This window comes from Squalius cephalus (assembly GCF_949319135.1).
Source record: "Squalius cephalus genome assembly, chromosome: 5".
In the NCBI taxonomy this organism is placed as follows: domain Eukaryota; kingdom Metazoa; phylum Chordata; class Actinopteri; order Cypriniformes; family Leuciscidae; genus Squalius; species Squalius cephalus.
In genome coordinates, this window is record NC_137126.1 from 10,154,484 (window position 1) to 10,174,806 (window position 20,323).

At 37.8% G+C, this 20,323-nt stretch overlaps 1 protein-coding gene across 1 annotated transcript; it reads right to left on the bottom strand.

The window, feature by feature from the left end:
- Window positions 1-788: 788 nt before the first annotated feature.
- On the bottom strand, window positions 789-20,096 carry ppp2r1ba (protein phosphatase 2, regulatory subunit A, beta a). The gene is made up of 15 exons (XM_079872761.1): window positions 19,955-20,096; window positions 18,994-19,084; window positions 18,755-18,855; window positions 18,411-18,643; window positions 14,236-14,383; window positions 13,845-14,000; window positions 11,144-11,258; window positions 10,499-10,569; window positions 7,307-7,441; window positions 5,092-5,265; window positions 4,823-4,883; window positions 4,443-4,597; window positions 2,816-2,958; window positions 2,619-2,710; window positions 789-1,873 (listed from the first exon to the last, which is right to left on the bottom strand). Exons 1-15 carry the CDS (start codon window positions 20,030-20,032, stop codon window positions 1,857-1,859), a joined length of 1,770 nt encoding a protein of 589 aa, XP_079728887.1. The 5' UTR covers window positions 20,033-20,096; the 3' UTR covers window positions 789-1,856.
- Window positions 20,097-20,323: the final 227 nt, after the last annotated feature.

Below are 20,323 nucleotides of genomic sequence, written 5' to 3' on the forward strand. Positions count from 1 at the left end.
TTTGCTAAAAAAAAAAAAAAAATCAGTAAAACAGCAATATTGTTAAATATTACAACTTGAAATAACTTCAATTTAAAATACATTATAAAATGTAATTTTTTTCTGTGATGGCAAAGCTGAATTTTCAACAGCCATTATTCCAGTCTTAAGTGTCACATGGTCCTTCATTTTAATATGCTGATTTGTTAAAAAAATGATTGTATTATTGTCAATATTGACATTTTGTGGCAACTGTTATGCATTTTCAGAATTATTTTCTGAATTGAAAGCATTTATTTGAAATAAAAATATACATATTTAGTAAGGTTTATAAATGTTTACTGTCACTTTTGATCAATGTAATGCATCCTTTAAAAATAAATGATATAAATAAACCCCACACTCTTGAATAGTATAGTGTACATAAAATCACATAATAATAATAATAATAATAATAAACTAGTTACAATGTTCTCTGTTTTATTCATATTTATGTATTATTTTATCTCGCCTGCCATGACCTCACTGTGACTGGACAAGCAAGTTTCTAAAGAAAACTCAAACTTTTTTTGCATTCTCTGGATGGTTTTTTTGTTGTTGTTTTTTGGACAGAAGTTGAGTTCTGAAAGTTCAATGTACTATGAAAACTTAGTGCAAAAACTAGATAAAGGAAAATTTGATTTCTCATGATATGCCTCCTTCAATAAACAGCTCTGCTGCAATCCACTCCCAGTTTAGGCATCCTCACGCTATATTGCATTTTACTGTATATGGCTTGACGGATAACAGAAGGTCCACACACAGTGAAATGGGGTTATATAACGTTCTTTATTGAGTTCCCTTCCATCAAGGGCAATGAGACCATATTCATATAAAACCCGAAGCACATTCTAAAGACACTCATTACATAGAATATGCTACTATACTGACTGCACTCTGAAGCTGAAGAATCGGACAGTCAACATCACAGGCAAAAAGCATTGCGTTGAGGGAGAGAGTTTAAGATGCCCTGTGATTAATGAGCTTCTTAATATACAGACGGCCTACGGAACCTGTGTGCAAGAGGCATGCAGATGCATTCATATAAAGGACAAAAGTTAAACATCTTTTTAAAAACAAAACAAAAAAAGAAAATGTGCAATATGGTCAATGGCACAGAATGGAGAAGCTTGCCTTCTGAAGATAAAAAGGGCCGTTTAGGAATGCCCATTCTCTTAAAACAGTTGATGGAAATTTGTTGTGGTCCCTTTAAGACGATAAGCACTTTGAGAGCAGTACGAGAGCACGCCACTGAAAGACTAGACATCGGCTAGTGCTTTATGGGGTCTTGGTTTAACAACAATCTGTGTACGACGGGGCACAGGAGCACAGTATTCAAATGATAGTTGAAAGTTGCAGTAGTGATTCGGCCCTTTGTCATGCTGTGCGCATGCGCAGGTCAACTCGAGCTTAAAATCAGCACTAAGAGCAAACATGGTTCAGCCCATCAGAACAGATGACGCAAGTTAAATATAGACAACTGATGCATCAATACATCTATTTTTTTCTCTTAACCTATGATGCTTCATAAGATTGTTAGGTGAATAGTAAAACGCCATCTAAGTGTGTGACCCCAGGCTGAGGGTTAGCAAGTGAAGGGTTAGCAAGAGGGGCTCACCGGGCCTATTGCAGGGTAAGAACGAAGAGCAAGATGGTATGTGGTGAATAGCTGGAGAAAAAAAAACACTTAGAGAAGCCAAGTTTCTCTAAAACACTTCTCACTGATAGGGAACAGAACACATTGTTTCTCCATAAACAGTCCAGTGGATGGTCTTGGATGTCAATAAATACAATGGAGGTCAGCTTGAGATGGGTCTTACGTTCAGCAAGAAGGTACTTTAGGCCAGAGAAAGAACTGTAGGAAGAGAACAAAAAGAAAAATCAAGAATCTGATATAAATCGAAGAGCGAACTGGTTTGATGTCATTTTAAACAAAACAAGGCCAAAAGGAAGTTTGTTTGGAGTTTAAAACAGCCAGACCAAAGCTCAATTTCCAGAAAAGTTTGCTTAAGTCATGACGTCATGGTTTGCGTGTCCAAACGCTTTCAGATACACTGGAGGGCTGCTTTATATAATTCTAACTGAAAGCGACACTGTTCTTTTATGTTTAATACCGTAAAGCTGCTTGCTTTAAAGCAATCTATTGTATGATGTGCTACATACATAAACATGATTTGAGTGCCGAATTGCAAAGCTTGTGAAAACATCACATCACTATAATCTGGTGCTTTCTTAACTACTTTTTACTCACTGGTGACATTTTTGCTGTGTGTTTATTTAGTTATTGAGAGGAAAGCGTGCTGCACATTAACATATTTAACTAAACGTCACTCCCAGCAGCATCGGGATGTTCGCTAACAGTATACAGCTGCTCAGGTATTCTGAACTTCTTTTAACTCCCAAGCAAAGAACGAAAAAGAACTTCGCCATCATTATATCGGCACCTTTTGAACTACCCATTTTGATATTTTGATTTTAACTCAAGTGTTACATAATGTTGTCATTTTGCACCGATTCAGGTTGAATTTAAGAATGACAGTAGCTTTTAGGTTTGCATTTTTGATTGCACAACACTCAAGAGCAGCAGTTGTGGAACTCACCACTGATGGCCTCTTGAGCGAAATATTTGACATCCATATCTTGATCTGATGCCAGTTTCTCCAGCACCGGTTTCACATCAGTCTGCAGACAGCTGTAATCAAAACATCAGGGGAACATGATGCTAAAGTGAGTCAGTCACATTAAGAGAAATGTGAAGAGAAATTTTTTTTCTGGCCAAATGTGGATGATCACATACCTGCTGTCCAGCACAGGTCCAATCTTCTGAAGTGACTTGGCCACATTGAAGCGAACATTGGCTACCTGGTCGTTTGACATCTTTAAAACTACAGGGAGCATGTGTTTGGTGGTAATGTCCTGTCCACACACCTCAGACAGAGCCTAAAACAGACAGTTTCACACATCAGGGATCATGAGCTCTGTTCCCAAACTCCTGAAGTGAAGGCTTGATCCAAACGATCCATTATAGATGTATTTTAGTCAATTTCCAAAAAAAGCCTAATTAACAACTTATATATGTGCCCCAATATCTGTTTTATGCTTACAGAACCACACAATTAGTTTAGCAACATGCTAACATCAAACTCTATACGAACAGATCAAGTTTCCCATGCGTTTTGTTTGAAGATCACCATTTGAGAAACTGCAATTACAAGGTTTAAATTCAGCTAGTAATTTGCTAGTAATTTGTACACTCCCTACACTTGTATTTTGAGTTTGATTCAATGGCCAAAAAAGGAGAAAAATAACGAAGTTAAAGCGGCACTATGCAGTTTTGGCAATTTCTTCGCTGTTTTCTCGCTTTTTGCTTGCCGGATTCTCTATAGAGCTCCGCCTACAGCTTCGGAATAGATATTTGACAACACCGTCGTCAAAACTCGTTGGCGACTCTCCCCCCTCCCATCTTCTACCTCTGGTCATGCGCATTTGTTTTCTAAGAAGCCGGCGAACGCACAGAACGATGTCCACTGAGGTTTGTATGATACACAGAAGGCTAGCATATAAATGTATGTGTGCAGTGCAGTATGTATGCAGTGCCCGCCGGCCCAAAGTTGCAAGGGTGGTTTTTCCGCTCACAGGCGCTAGAGAGAAGCGAGACGGCCACCACTCAACCTGAAAAAAAGTCATATAACCATTCCAATGACTCTGAAGCTGTTCAGTTAAGGTAAATTAAGCTAAAAAACTGCATAGTTCCCCTTTAAAGATGAATTTGACCAATAGCCTTTTGTTTTTTTCAAAAGTGAAAGTGAAAGTGAAAGTGACACGTGACGGCCAAGTATGGTAACCCATACTTGGAATTTGACCTCTGCATTTAACCCATCCAAGTTAATGCACACACATTAGGAGCAGAGTAGTGAGTAGTTAACACACACACTGCAAACGTGGATACACACACCCAGAGCAGCGGGCAGCCTTTGTGTGGCGCCCGGGGAGCGATTAGGGGTTAGGTGCCTTGCTCAAGGGCACCTCAGTCATTTCCCACCGGTTCTGGAATCGAACCAGCAACCTTTGGGTTACCAGTTCAACTCCCTAACCACTAGGCCATGACTGCCCCATATTACTACAAAACTACATATTACACAATAATATTGTTACTGTAAATTATTTTGTCCACAATAATAGTCTATTTAAAATCTGAGTCCAACAACCCTGACTGATACCAAAGAAAAGTTTAGATAACAGTCAAATATTTCATGGATGTAGCACCATTCTACAAAGAGAATAATTAAACTAAGACAGATTGTAATATATTTCAATGTCAAAACATACGGCAAACTGCGCTTTTCCAGCTAGTACATCAGCACCAACCCCATACATTCCTCTGTGACTTAGCAGCTGTTTGTTAAAGATCAGGTCTGACTCACATTAATGCAGAAGAGGGTAGTCATCCTGTGCAGGTAGTTGGGGTCATTAGCCATTCCCAGCACTTTGGGCACGATGGTGTTCTGTGCCCACTCGGCTCCAAACTTCTCCACCAGCTTCATCAGGTTACAGGTGGCTGCCTCTCTGATGGCATACACTAAAGATTACAGAGACTAAAGTGTTAGTCTACTGACAGACTCCAACACATTATAACTACAGTTTAAATTTTTCTATTACAAGCAAACGGAATTGCAAAAATAGCTCGATTTTCGAAGTCTCACATTTAACATTGTGTGGGACATTTGTGCCAGAGTTGAACACATTTTAACACTTTAAATGAAAAGGAAATTATGAAGAAAGAAAAAAAAGATAAGTAACCTACCATGATCGACAAGCCAAGCCATGCACAGAGAATTGAGTTTCTCATCGAAGAACTCTACACCCTGGAAGCACGAGAAAGAAGAAGAAAAAAAAAGATGCCTCATCAGTTAGATCAGCTTACAGGACCCAAAGCGACTCTCCGTCAATAAGTTAATAGGATGGTTTGTTAAAATGCTTTAAGAGAGACTGAAAAATAAGAACTGACCAACGGGCCAGTCTGATTTCAATTTCAGGATAAAGCATTCACGGACATTGACGGTTAGGACTCACCAACTGTCCAGCCAGAAGGGGCATGTATTCGATAATTGCCAGCCGCACTCGCCATTTGGCATCTTCAGCCAGCTCAACAATAGCCGGAAGCAGAGACTGAGAGAGTTGACGGATTCCAATCACCTCGTTCACACAGTCCAAGTTGGAGATGATGTTGAGGCGAACCTCTGGACACTACAGAAAGGACATGACAAAATTTGTAACATTCCAGAAAACATGCTAAAAAATAACCAATACATTTGTGTTAATTACCAAAACTAAAATACAAAATATGTTAAGGCTAAACAGAAATATTTCGAAAAGATAAAAGATTTTTAATTTTCATTACTTAAAATGAAAACTGAAAATATATATAAATATAAGCCAATTCAAAAAGAGTAAATACTATAAAACAGGGGTGCAAACTCTTCAGGGTCTGCACGATTCCCTTCAAAGCAAACAAACCAGCGCACATTTATTCACTGCTTAGTGGCGGTTGTGTTGAAGTAAGCCAGAAATGCACAGGTGCTGCGCAACTCGGATATATTTAATATTCATATTGACTCATGAGTTATGTGTGTGCTAAATCTGTGCAGAAGTGTTGACAAAAATAATGATAATTCGATATGTATCGATACTGAAATATCTGAAACTGTTCCAATACTCCTTTTCTGCAGTATTGACACACAGTTACCAGCTTCTCGTTCTTGCTTTCTCTTCTCTCCGATGGAAAAAGGAAAAAAAGCACACCATGGCTCCAAAAATGTGAAAAATGTAATGGTACTACTCACACACGTTTCGAGCACGTAGGCTTGGACGTATTTTGGATCCAGAATGGCGATAATAGTCCCTGATAATAGTATATAAATAATACTAAAGAGACAAACACTGATACTAGGGCTGCACGATTAATCGCAATTAACATGAAATCGCGCTTATACCGATTTGGTTTATTGCGATTATTTTATTATGCTCAGCTTGTCAGTGACGGATGGCTCATCAGTAGTAAATGCTTGTCCATCTGAAAGCACTGTGAGTTTGATTCACTTATTAAGTGAATTTGAAAAAGCAACAGGCCAAACATCTTTCCAAACATGCGAAGCATTTATGAACCTCTGCTCCAACAAAAGACAACATTTTAAATCGACAACGTTTCAATCTTCAGTTTATTCAGCTGCAGCGATTTCCTGGAATGACTTATGTTGTCTACTTCTGTGGGGTATATATGGCGTGTCTGCGTGAGAGCGCCATCTGGCTTTCAGATGGAGCAGCATTTACTACTGATCAGAGCCTTATTTCACTGACAAGCTGAGCATAAAATAAATCGCAGCCTTTGCCAAATTGCGTGCGGTTTCATTTCGATTATTCGTCCAGCCCTAACTGATACCATTTTCCAAATATGCTTTTTTAAATACCACACATGAAAGTGCAGATTTTGTGTTTTACTTGTGTGTAATCAATTCAAAATGATTCACTAAATGGTTGGTCTGATTCATTAAACTGTTCGAATCAAGCAATTTGCAGTGCAATTACAACAGCATGTTGCAATATATGTTAATCTCTGCATGCACTCAGCAAGGATGTTAACCATTAAATGTCAGTGTATCATTTCACAAGCGTCAATTTATCACAACATACAGGTTGACAACTATGTGACAGGATTTGTTTTTGTTTTTTACACAGCACTACTCCTGAACAACAGTGCAAGAACTAACACCAAGTAGGAAACCGTTTCCTGTTTTAAAACATGGATCAATGCAAGCTGCAGTCCAGGAGGTGGCTTTGTTCTATTTATTTCATGCAGTCTGTGTAACTGACAGATGTTCAAAGACTACTCCCATGCAACTTTAAGAAGAGCGATCGCAATACAGACAGCAGCAAGCAACAAAAAGCCCCAGTAAAATAAAGAGACGAGACGTGAGATAGTGTGCCGCACTCATCCATTCATCTCTCACTTCAATGCTTTCTGCTTTCCACTAAAAGGCTAGCATTAGCAATGCCTCACCTCGACAGGATCAAAGTGAGCAGTTGCACAGAAGTATCATCTGTGACTGGAACATGACGCAAATTACCTTAGCCAGACCTGTGCTGGCTCTCTCTCTCTCTCTCTCTCTCTCTCTCACACACACACACACACACACACACACACACACACACACACACACACACACACACACACACACACACACACACACACACACACACACACACACACACACACACACACACGGCTTACCTCATCTTTGAGCTGGGCCAGGAAAAGGGGAAGCAGGTGCTCAATGGTGTTGTCTTTGCCTAAGATGGTGGAGAGGCCCATAATGACTGACGCCAGAGCAGACTTCACATGCTGATTAGTGTCTGAGACAAGTTCCTGTTGACAGAGGTGCAACAACACAATGCCATCAATTAGAAAAATGTTTTGATACAACTCTCAATCACTTGTTATACTTGAGGGCTACATAAACTGAAATCTCACTTTAAATCAAGCGTAACATCACTAAATATCCAGCAAAAACAACTATTACATACATGTGTTACACACACACATCTATAATCTATATATCTCTATCTATCTCTATCTATATATGCACACACTAACATTCAAAATGGGTTCAATAAAATGTATTAAATAAAAATGGAAGATCTTGTTTAATGCAATGCAATAAAAAATATATAAAATAATTACTATAAAAATAAATACTGCACATAATAATTACAAACATGTTGAATGTTTCTATTGCAATGAAGGATGTCACAGCTCTCACCATGAGAAAGATTCTAATGTACCTCAGCTACACTAAAGGTTTGGAATAAAATGTGCTGTGCTGTCATGAATCTTGACATTTTTTGGACATGCTGTGGGAATATACAAAACAAATGGCACTCTCAAAAATACTTATATTAGCCCCCAAAACACCTGTCCAACAGCGGTTTGAATCTGCGCGAAAAGACATTTCAACAGAACAAGATGCTTTTTACAATCCAGGAGAATATAACACAAAGAAAAAAGTGATCTAGTGTTGCTACAGCCAGTAGGTCAGACTACAGACAAAATGACACACTGTTAATCTGATCTTAAGTCTTAGACGCTTAAAGAACAGATGCTGACTCAAGAGTTATCTGTCAGTAACTGATCCAGGATTGGAACAACACACCAATTAAATGTGATGAGCACTGGAACGACGAGGAACAAGCGATCAGCCTGAAAAGTGATAGATTGCAGAGATGTTGTTGACAAGTGCTGACCAGCATATGCGACAATTTCCCGCTAGGTCTTAAATCGTACGATTACACTCACCTGTGATTGAGTTTGAGGCAAAAAATTATTTAGTGCAGATATAATTTCATTGCCTTCTGAACTTCACACACCGTCACTTGGCTGAGAGCGCCCTCTGTCGCTTTCTCTCACATATGTACACGCAACATGAGAAAAACAGAAAGGCTTATACATACAAGTGAATAGACGCGCTAGATCTAAATGCAGGCCTCCACAATAAGGAATCCCCGATGGCCAAGAGTTGACGGAACCATCGCTGATTGTGCCAGTGCTGCCTCGTCATGGAAGATTATAATCTGCACGTGTTCTTAAGCATTGCCAATTTAAACAAAGCGCAAGACGACGCAAAGGAGAACTCAATTCGGTACTTGGTACATTCAAAGCGCACACCCAGAAAGCCACGTTTCGTTTCCTAGTCTCTTTCAAGTCTTCTTGCGATGGAACGGACAAATTCAAACAAAATGATGCAAAAAATCCTGTCTTGGCTAGTAAACGTAGTTGAGAAAGACAACATGTACAGATTCAGTATATTGGATCCGTGCATTATGTCTTAAAGGTCCCGTTCTTCGTGATCCCATGTTTCAAACTTTAGTTAGTGTGTAATGTTGTTGTTAGAGTATAAATAATATCTGTAAAATTATAAAGCTCAAAGTTCAATGCCAAGCGAGATATTTTATTTAACAGAAGTCGCCTACAAAAAACAGCTGGATTGGACTACATCCCTCTACTTCCTTCTTTAATGATGTCACTAGAACCGTAACCTCCGCCCACAGGAACACAGGCGTATTGATGGCGAAATGTCAACAGACGTGGTTGATGTTTATCTATAATCGGATACCGCAAAAGTTTAATTCGAAGTTGTTAGTTTGCTCTGTCCATTTCACCACGGACTGTTTTTCTAACCTGGGATAATATCAAGCAGGCTTCTCTCAGCGTTTCATACTGACGAAGGGGACAATTTCAACTATATTCCAGCAAGCGGTAAGTAGTGATTTACTATGGAAGTAGCGATCACTCTTCACATCGCTTCTCTTAGTAGGATGAAAATAATCTTACTTAAACTGTGATTAATATACAGAAAGCGATCAAAGAACAATCCCTTTTCAATCGCCCAAGCTGTCAATCACACAGCGCCAAAACTCGTTATGAAATCAATGACGCTGTTACACTGCACAACGAATCTTTTACTGTATTTATATACCTCATGTTTGCATTGGTGAAATCATTAGTGAGTGCAGAAACTGCGTTGCTTTTTTCACGCGATCAACAGACTGTCATCTGCTCAGTGCTCATCACTGCAACCTTTTATGTGATGGGATTAGATCTAAATACTTAAAAAACTTCTCACGATTCGTTAATCCCGATAGCTGTAATAGTAAAAACGTATAATAGCTGTAATAGTAAAAGTTTTCCAGATAGTTCCACATGTAATGCCAGATATTTCATATGCAAGCATGTCAGCCAATCACAGCAGAGGGCGTTTACATTGAAGTCTCACAGCACACATGCCCCTTCAAACAGAGTGTTCAAATCAGGTGATGAAATCAGGCTAGGAAATATGCCTTTTATTTCTAAATTATAAAAAAAAATTGATCTAAAAAACATACTAACATTATAAGGGCACCCCAGGAAACATTATAAAATAATAAAATAATCCATGGAATGGGACCTTTAAAGTGTCTGTGTTATTAAAGTAAATCAAGCTACTAAAGGCACACTGCAAAAAATCCATCACTGCTTGACTGAATTACATTTGTAACTATGCCTTTAAGGATTCATCTATATTTAATTTATACAGTGAAGAACATGCAGTGGTTTTTTTTTACATTTGATAAGTTGATTAAAATTTCTGTACCTAATCTGTATATAACGAGTTAGATCTACCTAAAGAACCTGAAAAGCACTGTTTATTTCACTTGTATATGTGTTCTATTGTTTATTTGTGCTATTGCTTTTAGCTTGATTATTTGTTCTTATTTTGTTACAGACTGTTTATTTGTCTTTAATATTGTATGAAATTGATATTTTATATTTATCTAGACTTTTTTTTACTTTGCATTGTTCTTGCATTCCATGTAATAAGTCTGGCGAATAAAATAAAAAATGTTCTAGCCAAAGGCGACTGAAGCCTTGGCTGCCTGAGCATTTTACCTTAACACAGGGAAGAATGTGTGACATGATGATAGTCTCTCTGCTGTCCTCTGGCAAATTTTCACAGAATTCTAAGGATAAGAAAAATAAACTATTAGGGTCATCACAATAAACCAATTTCAGTAGGCAATACCAGTAAAATTTCACAATTTTCAGAGAAAGACCCACTTAAGAGTAAATTTACAAACAAACTGCAGACTAGATGGGACTCTGAAGTCATCTGCAGTCTTTGAACCACAGTTTGCTACAATACCAGCTACAAACAAAACACTCATAACGCAATGCTAATTATATTACAAAAATTGTTAAATATTGTATTCTTTATGAGAAGAACTAAACACATTAAAGCTGAAAGAAATAGATGCAAATGTCAGCAAATTAAAAATGTGATATTTAATGAAGAAAAAAACATTCTGGAATAAAAGTAAAAAAAAATCTGAAATTTGCTGCAATTCATATAATGCAATTAACCTCATTAGGATTCATGACTAATGAGAGATGTACGTGAGGCCAAGTTTATTTGTATAGCGACAGACAGATGCTTATAACTTATTTTCCATTTAAATCTATTACCCAAATTAATAGCAGAGGTATTCAACTTCAGGATCACGCATTACATGGCTGCTCTGTTGCCTTCTCTCTCACCTTTGACTTTGTTTGCAGCAGCAGCACGAACCTCAGCCTCACAGTCTTTCAGAAGGTTCTGGAAGGCTGGCACTAGGTCATTCTTTGTGATTTCTGGACCCACAGCTTTCTGCAACTGTAAATTCACAAAGACAAGAATGTCATTTCATATTTCCATTTTTCTGTAGCACCTCAGCGTTTCCTGCAGACTGAAGGACAAAGGCACTTCCGTGGCATGCTAGGATACAATAAAGTCTATTCTAGCACTGTGTGTGAGATGAGGTACATAACTCAGTTCTAAAGCAGGTCAAAATCCCTGTTCATTGCTTTTTACACCCAGGCTATTTCTGGGAATTTATATGACTATATTCAACATTTCTTTTCCAGTAAAATCTGACATTTCAAGTGGCTCAGGATAATCCAAAATCATCCAATGACATGACAAAATAATATGGAACTGCATTTAGGTCAAGTTGCACAACAATACACAATAATACGTATCAGAGCAGGATTATAGAGACCAGTGAACTGTTATGAGGTGTCATCCTGAAACTGTGGAACCAGCTGTTGAACCTTAGCACTGATGCATACTAGGGAAGAGGTTTCCAGGAAGCTTATATAACATTAGCAATATAAAACAAAGTAAAAAAGGTGCACAAATACAGATCATATAACAGTGATTGCTACATCACTATTCAATGGTAGAGCTCTGCCACTGCTGAATCAACGTTAATTTATGAACCTCACAAGATTTAATGTTTTGAATCAGTCTGACGAGTCCTTTATTGGCTCAAAGTGGTTACTCCATTTATATCACTCACTTAAGTTAAGCTCACAATAAAAGATTGAAGCTTGTCGCTTTTGATGTATCAGTCCGCATCAAGAATTTGCTGATCGCAGTTTGTTCACATTGCACTTGTAAGGCACACACAAATTAGCCGCAGTCGCTTCAACAGATTGCAGATTTGTTTGAAACTGCTCCCATAGAGTAAGAGAGCAGCAAGGAAAATCAGACAAATTAAAACTGTATACTAATCAAAAGCTTGGGGTCAGCAAGATTTTCTTTTATTCAGCAAGGATGCATTAAATTTATCACACATGGCAGTTACAAAAGATTGCCATTTCAAATGCAGTTCTTTTGAACTGGAAAAATTATCTGTTTCCACAAAACTATTGAGCCACAGAACCATTTTCATCTGTGATGATAAATGTTTCCTGAGCGCCAAATCAGTAGGGATGGGGGGGGGGGGCAATTCACATATGAACTGATATTCTATTAATAACGTGATGGTTTCGGAACAAAGGCAGCAAGAGCAGTCCAGCACCCGGACAGTTTACAGGGAAGCATATGAATGAAGCTTACTCGACAATAACAGTACATATCAATATCTTAACAAATAGAAAATAGTCTTAACCGTTACTAGCAGACGTAAAGCTTTTCTTGTGATCGTGCTGCCTCTGTGTACAGGTACTTTTTACACAGGCGTTTGTGGTAATGAACAATACATGCTTGTAAAAGTGAATGAACACATCCTGTATCTGAGGCTAAGTCACTAAATATTGAGAATGCAACAGCTTGTATTATATTTCTATATTTTCCAAGCGATAAGCCACTGATTGGAACTTGACGCTCACATAAACCAATGACATTTTAATTCAGATATCACACAAAAAAGCAAAACAAGCCCTCTAAAAACATAACATAAGCAGACATGGCAAAACAGTTCCAGGGGAACAAATATAAACAATATAACTAGTATTACCCACATTTTACAAAATTAAAGACAGGAATTTATTATGAGTAAAATGGTTAAATATAAAATATTTAGATATTATAAATTGATTGATAAAACAATGACGTAACACTTTACAATAAGGGTTTATTTGTTAACATTAATGTATTAACTAACATGAACTAACAATGAGCAATACATTTGTTACTGTATTTGTTAATCTTTGTTAACGTGAGTTAATAAAAACCCAGCTGTACATTGCTTGTTCATGTTACTTCACAGTGCATTAACTAATGCTAACACACAAAACTTTTGATTTTAATGGATTAGTAAATGTTGAAATTAACATTAACAAAGATTAATAAATGCTGTAGACGTGCAGTTCATTAGTTCATGTTAACTAATGTAGTTAACTAATGAAACCTTATTGTATAGTGTTTAAAGTGTCATTTCATTTCCTTTATTTTTCCAGTTAAATTTTAATTTGAGCTAAAATAATTATTATATCTATCCATTTAATTGAATTTCGATTCAAAATCGCGATTCGTGACCCCAAAAATCTATTTGAATCGAATCGTGAGATTCCAAAAGTTTCCCACCCCTATAAATCAGCATATTAGAATTATTTCTGAAGGATCATGTGACACTGAAGACGAGAGTCATGATGCTGAAAATACAGCTATGCCATCAAAGGAATAAATTACATATTAAAATATATTAAAATAGAAAACAGTTATATTAAACTGCAATAATATTTCACAATAATATGCAGCCTTGGCGAGCATAAGAAACTTCTTTCAAAAACATCTTACTGACCCCAAACATTTGAACGGTAGTGTAGTTATGATCATGTGGAGAATTATGAACCATTTGGGGTGGGAGCTGTCCCACTGCGTGCAAACAGCACTTTGCGGTAAACACTTAGATTTTCCAATAAAATGTAATTGCACATAGTTAACTACATGATTAACACACATAATTATGCTTACATCTGAGAATTTGTCTGCAACCATGTAGCGAACCCTCCAGGACTTGTCCTCTGCTGCCTGGCGCAGGGTGGGCATCACCAGAGCTTCCAGATCCTCTTGAGGCAACAGAGTGGCAATGCTGACGCCAGCCTCCACGGCCAGGAGACGAACAGAGTCCTACAGTGATGTAAATGTTTGCATTCAGATGTCAGAAGAAAACACTTTGAAATTTACCATACTATTCTGCTGCAGCAGTGAGTTACATAAACACAATGAAAACCTTTCAAGACTGTATTGGTCTTGTCATGCAACGTGTGCTCAAAACCTTTAGCTGTGGTTTGTGGTTTTAGCTGTGGTTTAATGTGGTTTAATTAGTGTGTGTACATTTTAGTTAGTATTACTGAAACCAGACCTGCTCATCAGATGCCAATGCAGTGAAGAGGGAAATGATGTCACTCTTAACATACTCCAGCTCCAACACTTTGGCAAATTCACCCAGCTTGGAGGCAGCTGCACGGCGCACCATGGGAGTGTCATCAGAACACAGGGTGCGGAAGTGCCTGAGGAGAGACGGTACATGTGGTAACATGTGTCCAATTAAATGGAAAATGAAGACGATGAGGTAGTCATTCCTTTCCACTTTGGTTATTTTAACATTAACACTACTATAACTATAATTACACTTAGTCTAAATGGCTACTCATTCCCAGAGTGAATAATCATCACAATAAACCATAAATTGTACCCAGTCAGACCAGGGACAAAAATTTGTCTGATGACAAAATGCATTATAGGTTCTGTAAAACAACTATCAAAAAGATGCTATTGGTTCTGGAGCCCTGTTTTACAGCTGCTGATATTGTCGATACAAGAGAAGCAAGAGAAAGAAGTGATGTGACAAGACTGAATGCATTTAATATGCATTTATACTGGGGTGAATGTCATGAAATCCATTAAAAACATGCCTGGATTAGGGATGCACCAATACCATTTTTCATAACTAATCCAATTACGATACCCAAATTCTGAGTTTTGGCCGATACGAGTGCTGTTTTTTCTTGATCATTGTGGAATATCTTTACCTCTGTGTGTGTGTGTGTGTGTGGAACTGATGATCACTATTTTGATGAACACAGTCTACTAAATACACACTACTTCATTATAACAAATGAATAAAAATACATAATCAGCGCTCGCAAAATCGCCTGCCCGACGTCCCGGGGCGTTGTGTTTTCCAGTCGGGCTACCAAAATGCATAACCAGCCTGCCCGACGGGCTATCTGAAATAGTGTTCGCTTCAGTCTTGTTATAATCAGATTCAGCGCGTTATTTATCTTCAATCCGCAGCGGCGCGCACGTCAGAAAGAGAGAGAACAGGGTGTGCGTGTGTTCATCTGAGTCTCATTGGTCTGTCACTCATTGGTCGGTGGTGCTCGTCAATGTCAGAATATTTGAGATGACCAATCAAATCAAAGTAGGCGGGCTTTATGTTCACAAGAAGCTGCTGAGCGCGAATTTGAGCAGAGCGACTCGCTTCAGTTTACGGTCAAGTGCGAGATAAGATGTAAGTAGCTAAACTAAACATTTCATATTTAACAGCTTTTTTAGGTCATAAATGTGAAACAAATGACAAAAATAATCAGGCAAATGAATATACTTTTGTCTAATTTCGCCATTTTGAACTGAAAATAGGCCTGTAATGTGACTAATAATTAGTTTACTGTCATTGTGAGGGGACATTAGCATTAACAAAGCCATTTTCATCATAGGCACAAGAATAATAATGAATGTGTACATGTTGAGAATTAATATACAATTTGTAGCCTTCAGTAAATTAAAAAAGTTCAGCTTTAGGTGGGGAAGAACCAGGGCAAGATGAGGAGACTGAGAGAAAAAGAAAGAGTGATGGATAAGAAGTGAGAGCAGGTATCATCTACTGCCCGCTGACATGGTTTTAAAGCTATTTCTTATCCTTTTTGGGCCTTCAAACATCTTGAAATGGACATATCAGAGAAATAAAAAATTTGAACCCCCTAATAACTTTAAATGTAGGACCTCTTTGATTATAAAGCCCTGTCTACGGCCCTGTATTAAGAATAAGATCAATAATGAATGTGTACATATTGTGAATGAATTTAATCAACTTAGTTAGGCTACCTAGCTTTCCTAGTAGCTTTCAGTAAATTAACGTGTCTGAGAAAATGATTCATAAATCAACCTGTCAGTTGACCCTTTGTTAACTTTCTTCACTGACAGACAAAAATGAAAAGCCTATATCAGTCAAAGCTCAGCTTTAGGAGGGGAAGAGACAGAGCAAGAGAAAAACAAAGAGAATAGGAGTGTGATGCGAAAAATAAGGAGAGAAAAATAATCAGCTGCCCACTTACATGGTTTTAAAGCTATTGTTATCCAATTTTTTTTGCCCTTCAAAACATCTTAAAATGCACATATGTAGTAGCCTGACTACGTCAGACTTCTTACTTCCGCTCAATTTCATTTCGCTTCTGTAGTCAGTCTGAGACAGCGTAATAGCTTTCCGTTTTCCTCCGGCCTGAAAACAGCCGGGCCAATCAACGAACAGAAGGCGGGCTGAGAGCCGTGACGTAGACACTGATTGTACAGTGGATGCGTAGATTTTTACTTCACATAATCTGCAAAAGTCGCGCACAGCCATGTTCACTCCGGTATTTCGCTCAATGGTTTTGTTTTCGCATCATGCATGTGTTTACAGTGGAAGTTAGATGCGGCTGAGCATGCGCATAACACACGCCATAACCAAACGTTATGTGATTGGCTTACGGGTAACCAATGATTTTAAACTTCAGACAAGCGCCCCCCGCGAGAGAGAAAACACTTCTCTATTATGCCATGCCAGACTCTGTCTACGAAGCAAAGCGAAGTAGCAGAGTTTGGTATTACCAGGCTACATATGTAGATCAGAGGAATCAAAATTTTCTCGGGGGAGCCCCCGAACCCCCCTAACTAGCATATCTCACATTCAGGACCTCAGTGATGAAAAAGCCCTGCCATCTCCATGTTAATGAAACTAGTTAATAGTGAGTATTAGACCCTAAACTAAAGAGTTACTTTTATTTTATTTTATCATACCCTCATTGGGGGCTGAGCCACAGACACAGACTGATTCATGTTCCATACTGGTCACACAAATTTCAGTTCAGTTATTACCAGATGCATATTTGTTGATATTTGTGTTTTGAAAAAGTTTTTGATTCATTGTTTTGACTCATAAATATTCTACATTAAAAATTGTAGTCTTTTTATATGGGCTAGTAAAATTCATTTCGGGCTACCAAAATCTGAAGAGTGCCTGCCCGAAGGGCTACCAGCGATTTTGAAATTTTGCGAGCCCTGATAATCATAACCTATAACAAAAAAAAAACATTACAAACCTGGTGAATGGACAATTAAGCACCAAATTCTAGGAAAAATATTGGGTACACTGTTATTTTAAAAACCTTAAAATTTAGTGGAAAAATATCATTTAGTGGGGCAATTGCAATTTGGTTAATTACAGCATTGGAGCCTATACTGATACTGAATATCAGATCGGTCGTGCATACCTAGTCTGGTTCATGTTTTAATCCAATCAAAAAAACGATTATTTTTATAGTAAATTATTCCTGTTTTAGGGTCATTTTATTCATTGTCAGATTATTTACATGACGATTAAGAACATTTTCATCCCAAATTCTCATCACTAATGCAAAAACAGAACTTAATACATTTAAACGGCAGTATCTCTTGCACTGCCTTTTGTAATTTATGCTGATTCTCACCGTAAAAGTAAGAATTACTATATGTATTCAGCAAAAATTAAAGGTCAAAAAGGCACATGAATGTAAAACAAATGGTGTGCATGGAAAAATCATTGATAAATGATGTAATCATTTTAATTTCATTGTGTTTTTAAAGTAATGCCGGTAACACTACACGATTTTCAAAGTCGTTGAATTGCTGTTCTTCTCACACGACACGACTATCTTTTGTGCACACAGGGGGTCACACATTACACAACATTTCAATAGGAAGAATCGCCGACATCTGTCCGGTCTACAAACTACATTTCACAACCAAACACGTGAGAAGTGATTCAGGAAAAATCAGATTAGATTTGACTTGAGATTAGATTTATTCCTGTTAAAAGTGGTCACCCGGAAGAAGCTTGCGATACAAGTTATCGCTGCAATGATTTGCAGCGAAAAAGAAATAAAGAAGAATATGAAGGAGTCATGATGTTCTGTTGCAGGTCTGTGACAAATCAGTGCTTCTCTCAGATTGCGTCTTTGATAACCACAACATGACTGTCACTCGCGTAAACAAACACTAAATCGCCTGAGATTTCGAACATTTGTCTGCAATTTCCACAAAACAGTTGGCAAGTGAAAATCTGACCGAAAATCGTGCAGTGTGGACCCAGCATAAGTATAATCTGTATTGTTAAATGGTTTGTTTTTTGTTGAGTTTTTTTGTTAAATATGCTCTTTGTGTGAACAATCCTGAATTAACTAGATCAATCCTAAATGGAGGATTACAGTAAAACACTCTTAACAAATATGTTGAACTTACTGGCGGATCTCAGCTTTGACTGTACTGGAAACTCGTGGGTAGCAGACACTGAAGAGACCACAGGCAGAGGTACGTGACGTGAACCAGTCACCACTGGCCAAACGCTTTACCAGAGGCTCAAAGTGCACTTCCAGGTCCACTGGAGAGTGCTCATGGGAGATCTTCCGCAGGGACTCCACTGCCTTGTCTCGCACCACAGTCTCTTCAACTGTAGCCAGACTCTCCAAAGGGGGCTGAAAAAACCCAGGACGCAAGTAAGAAAAGTCACAAGCAAACAAATTTAAATTCAGTTTGTCACAGTTAAATTATTTTATCTAATCAATTTCCTAAGTCATAAAGCTTACAAGGAGACAGTGCACATATTCAGGGCCTCCAACCAGCAGGGTGAAGTTCCCCAGTTGTTCAGCAAGGGCAAGCAGAACTTCATCCTCATCATAGATGGTATCTGATCAATCATAACATGACAAATTGGAAGTTATGTACAAGAAGCATTCATGAGTGAAATAGTTTACAACACCTAAAATAAAAATGTTATAGTAATTTTTGACAAGGAAATAAACCAGCAGTCATCAAAAAACCTTACCTGTGAGGAAAGGTAGAAGTTCAGTGCGTGTCCTTTCGACCCCCAAAGCTAAGGCGATGGTGGACAGTTTCTTAATACTGTTCAATCGTAACTATAAGTGAAAAAAAAAAGAAACCTGTAAGAAGATAGTCTAAAATATATTTGATGGTGAAACAGCTGACCTGCTGAGGGACCAAACAAACTACTGGTCTATGCTTCTCTAAAATGATGGCTTGATAGATGACAGACTAAGGAATAATGACATTGAGACCAAAAACACTAAACTTTTTAATTCCTTGCTTGATTTTGGTCCTGTATCTTTATAATACGAGGAAATGAGCTCACCTATTGGTGACGTTAACTGAAAACCATTAATGTATTTTTAACATTACGCACAAAATGTGCAATACGTATTCCACATTTAATTAATACTAACACGTTATCTAATAAGTTTGATATGTCATCATGTAACGTTAGTGTCTTAATTACTGAATTATCGTCTCTTGAAAATGACAAACTGTGAATGTGTTCAAATGCCAACCAATTCAACAGTCGTGTCAGACGTATTCTCTAAAACCTTTACCGTGCTTTAAAATGTCTTGTACTAAAATTATGGGATTCTCTATTAAGCTAGTCAATGACATAACAGGTAAATCACAGAACAGCTAACTTAGCCATGTTAGCAATCACACAAACTTTTCTGCGTCACACTTTATTTACAAACTAAACTGGGTCATTTTACACAGATGAAATAATACATTTGGTTGTGTTAAATGACATACGGATGGCTTTAGCTGTCAGTCAATTTGATATATAATACTGTAGTGTCTTAATTCCTGAATAATCTTCTCGTTACTAGCCAGTAGGCTAAACTAGGACAGGCCATCTTACCGGTTGCTTAGCTATTCGTGTAAAGTCAGACATACACGTTCGAGTGTATTTCTAAAGTAGAAATTGGTGTAAATCTACGTATTGTGTTTACCTGAACATCTTCATTTCTTAATTCGTCAATTAACACAGCAATGGGGTAAAGAGAGTCGTCGCTGTCTGCTCCCGCCATCTTGGATGCTAAACGCTGTTTAGCTAGTTCCTGCTACGGGGTTTCTCACTGATGCCTGTGCACGAGCCCAGCCCAGTACACTAAACAGCGCACGAGCTCGAGATGCGCGCACCCCAGTGTTGCATAGCCTACATTCAACTGTTAATATTTACATTTAATATTTTTTTAAAATGTTGTATATTTATTCATCCAATATATTTTGAGACAAAACTTGCTTTTCAGTTTTATTGTAGGCTATTAAATGAAATGTAAGGTGAAGGCTATTCTATTAGAATTAGAAAAAACTCCACT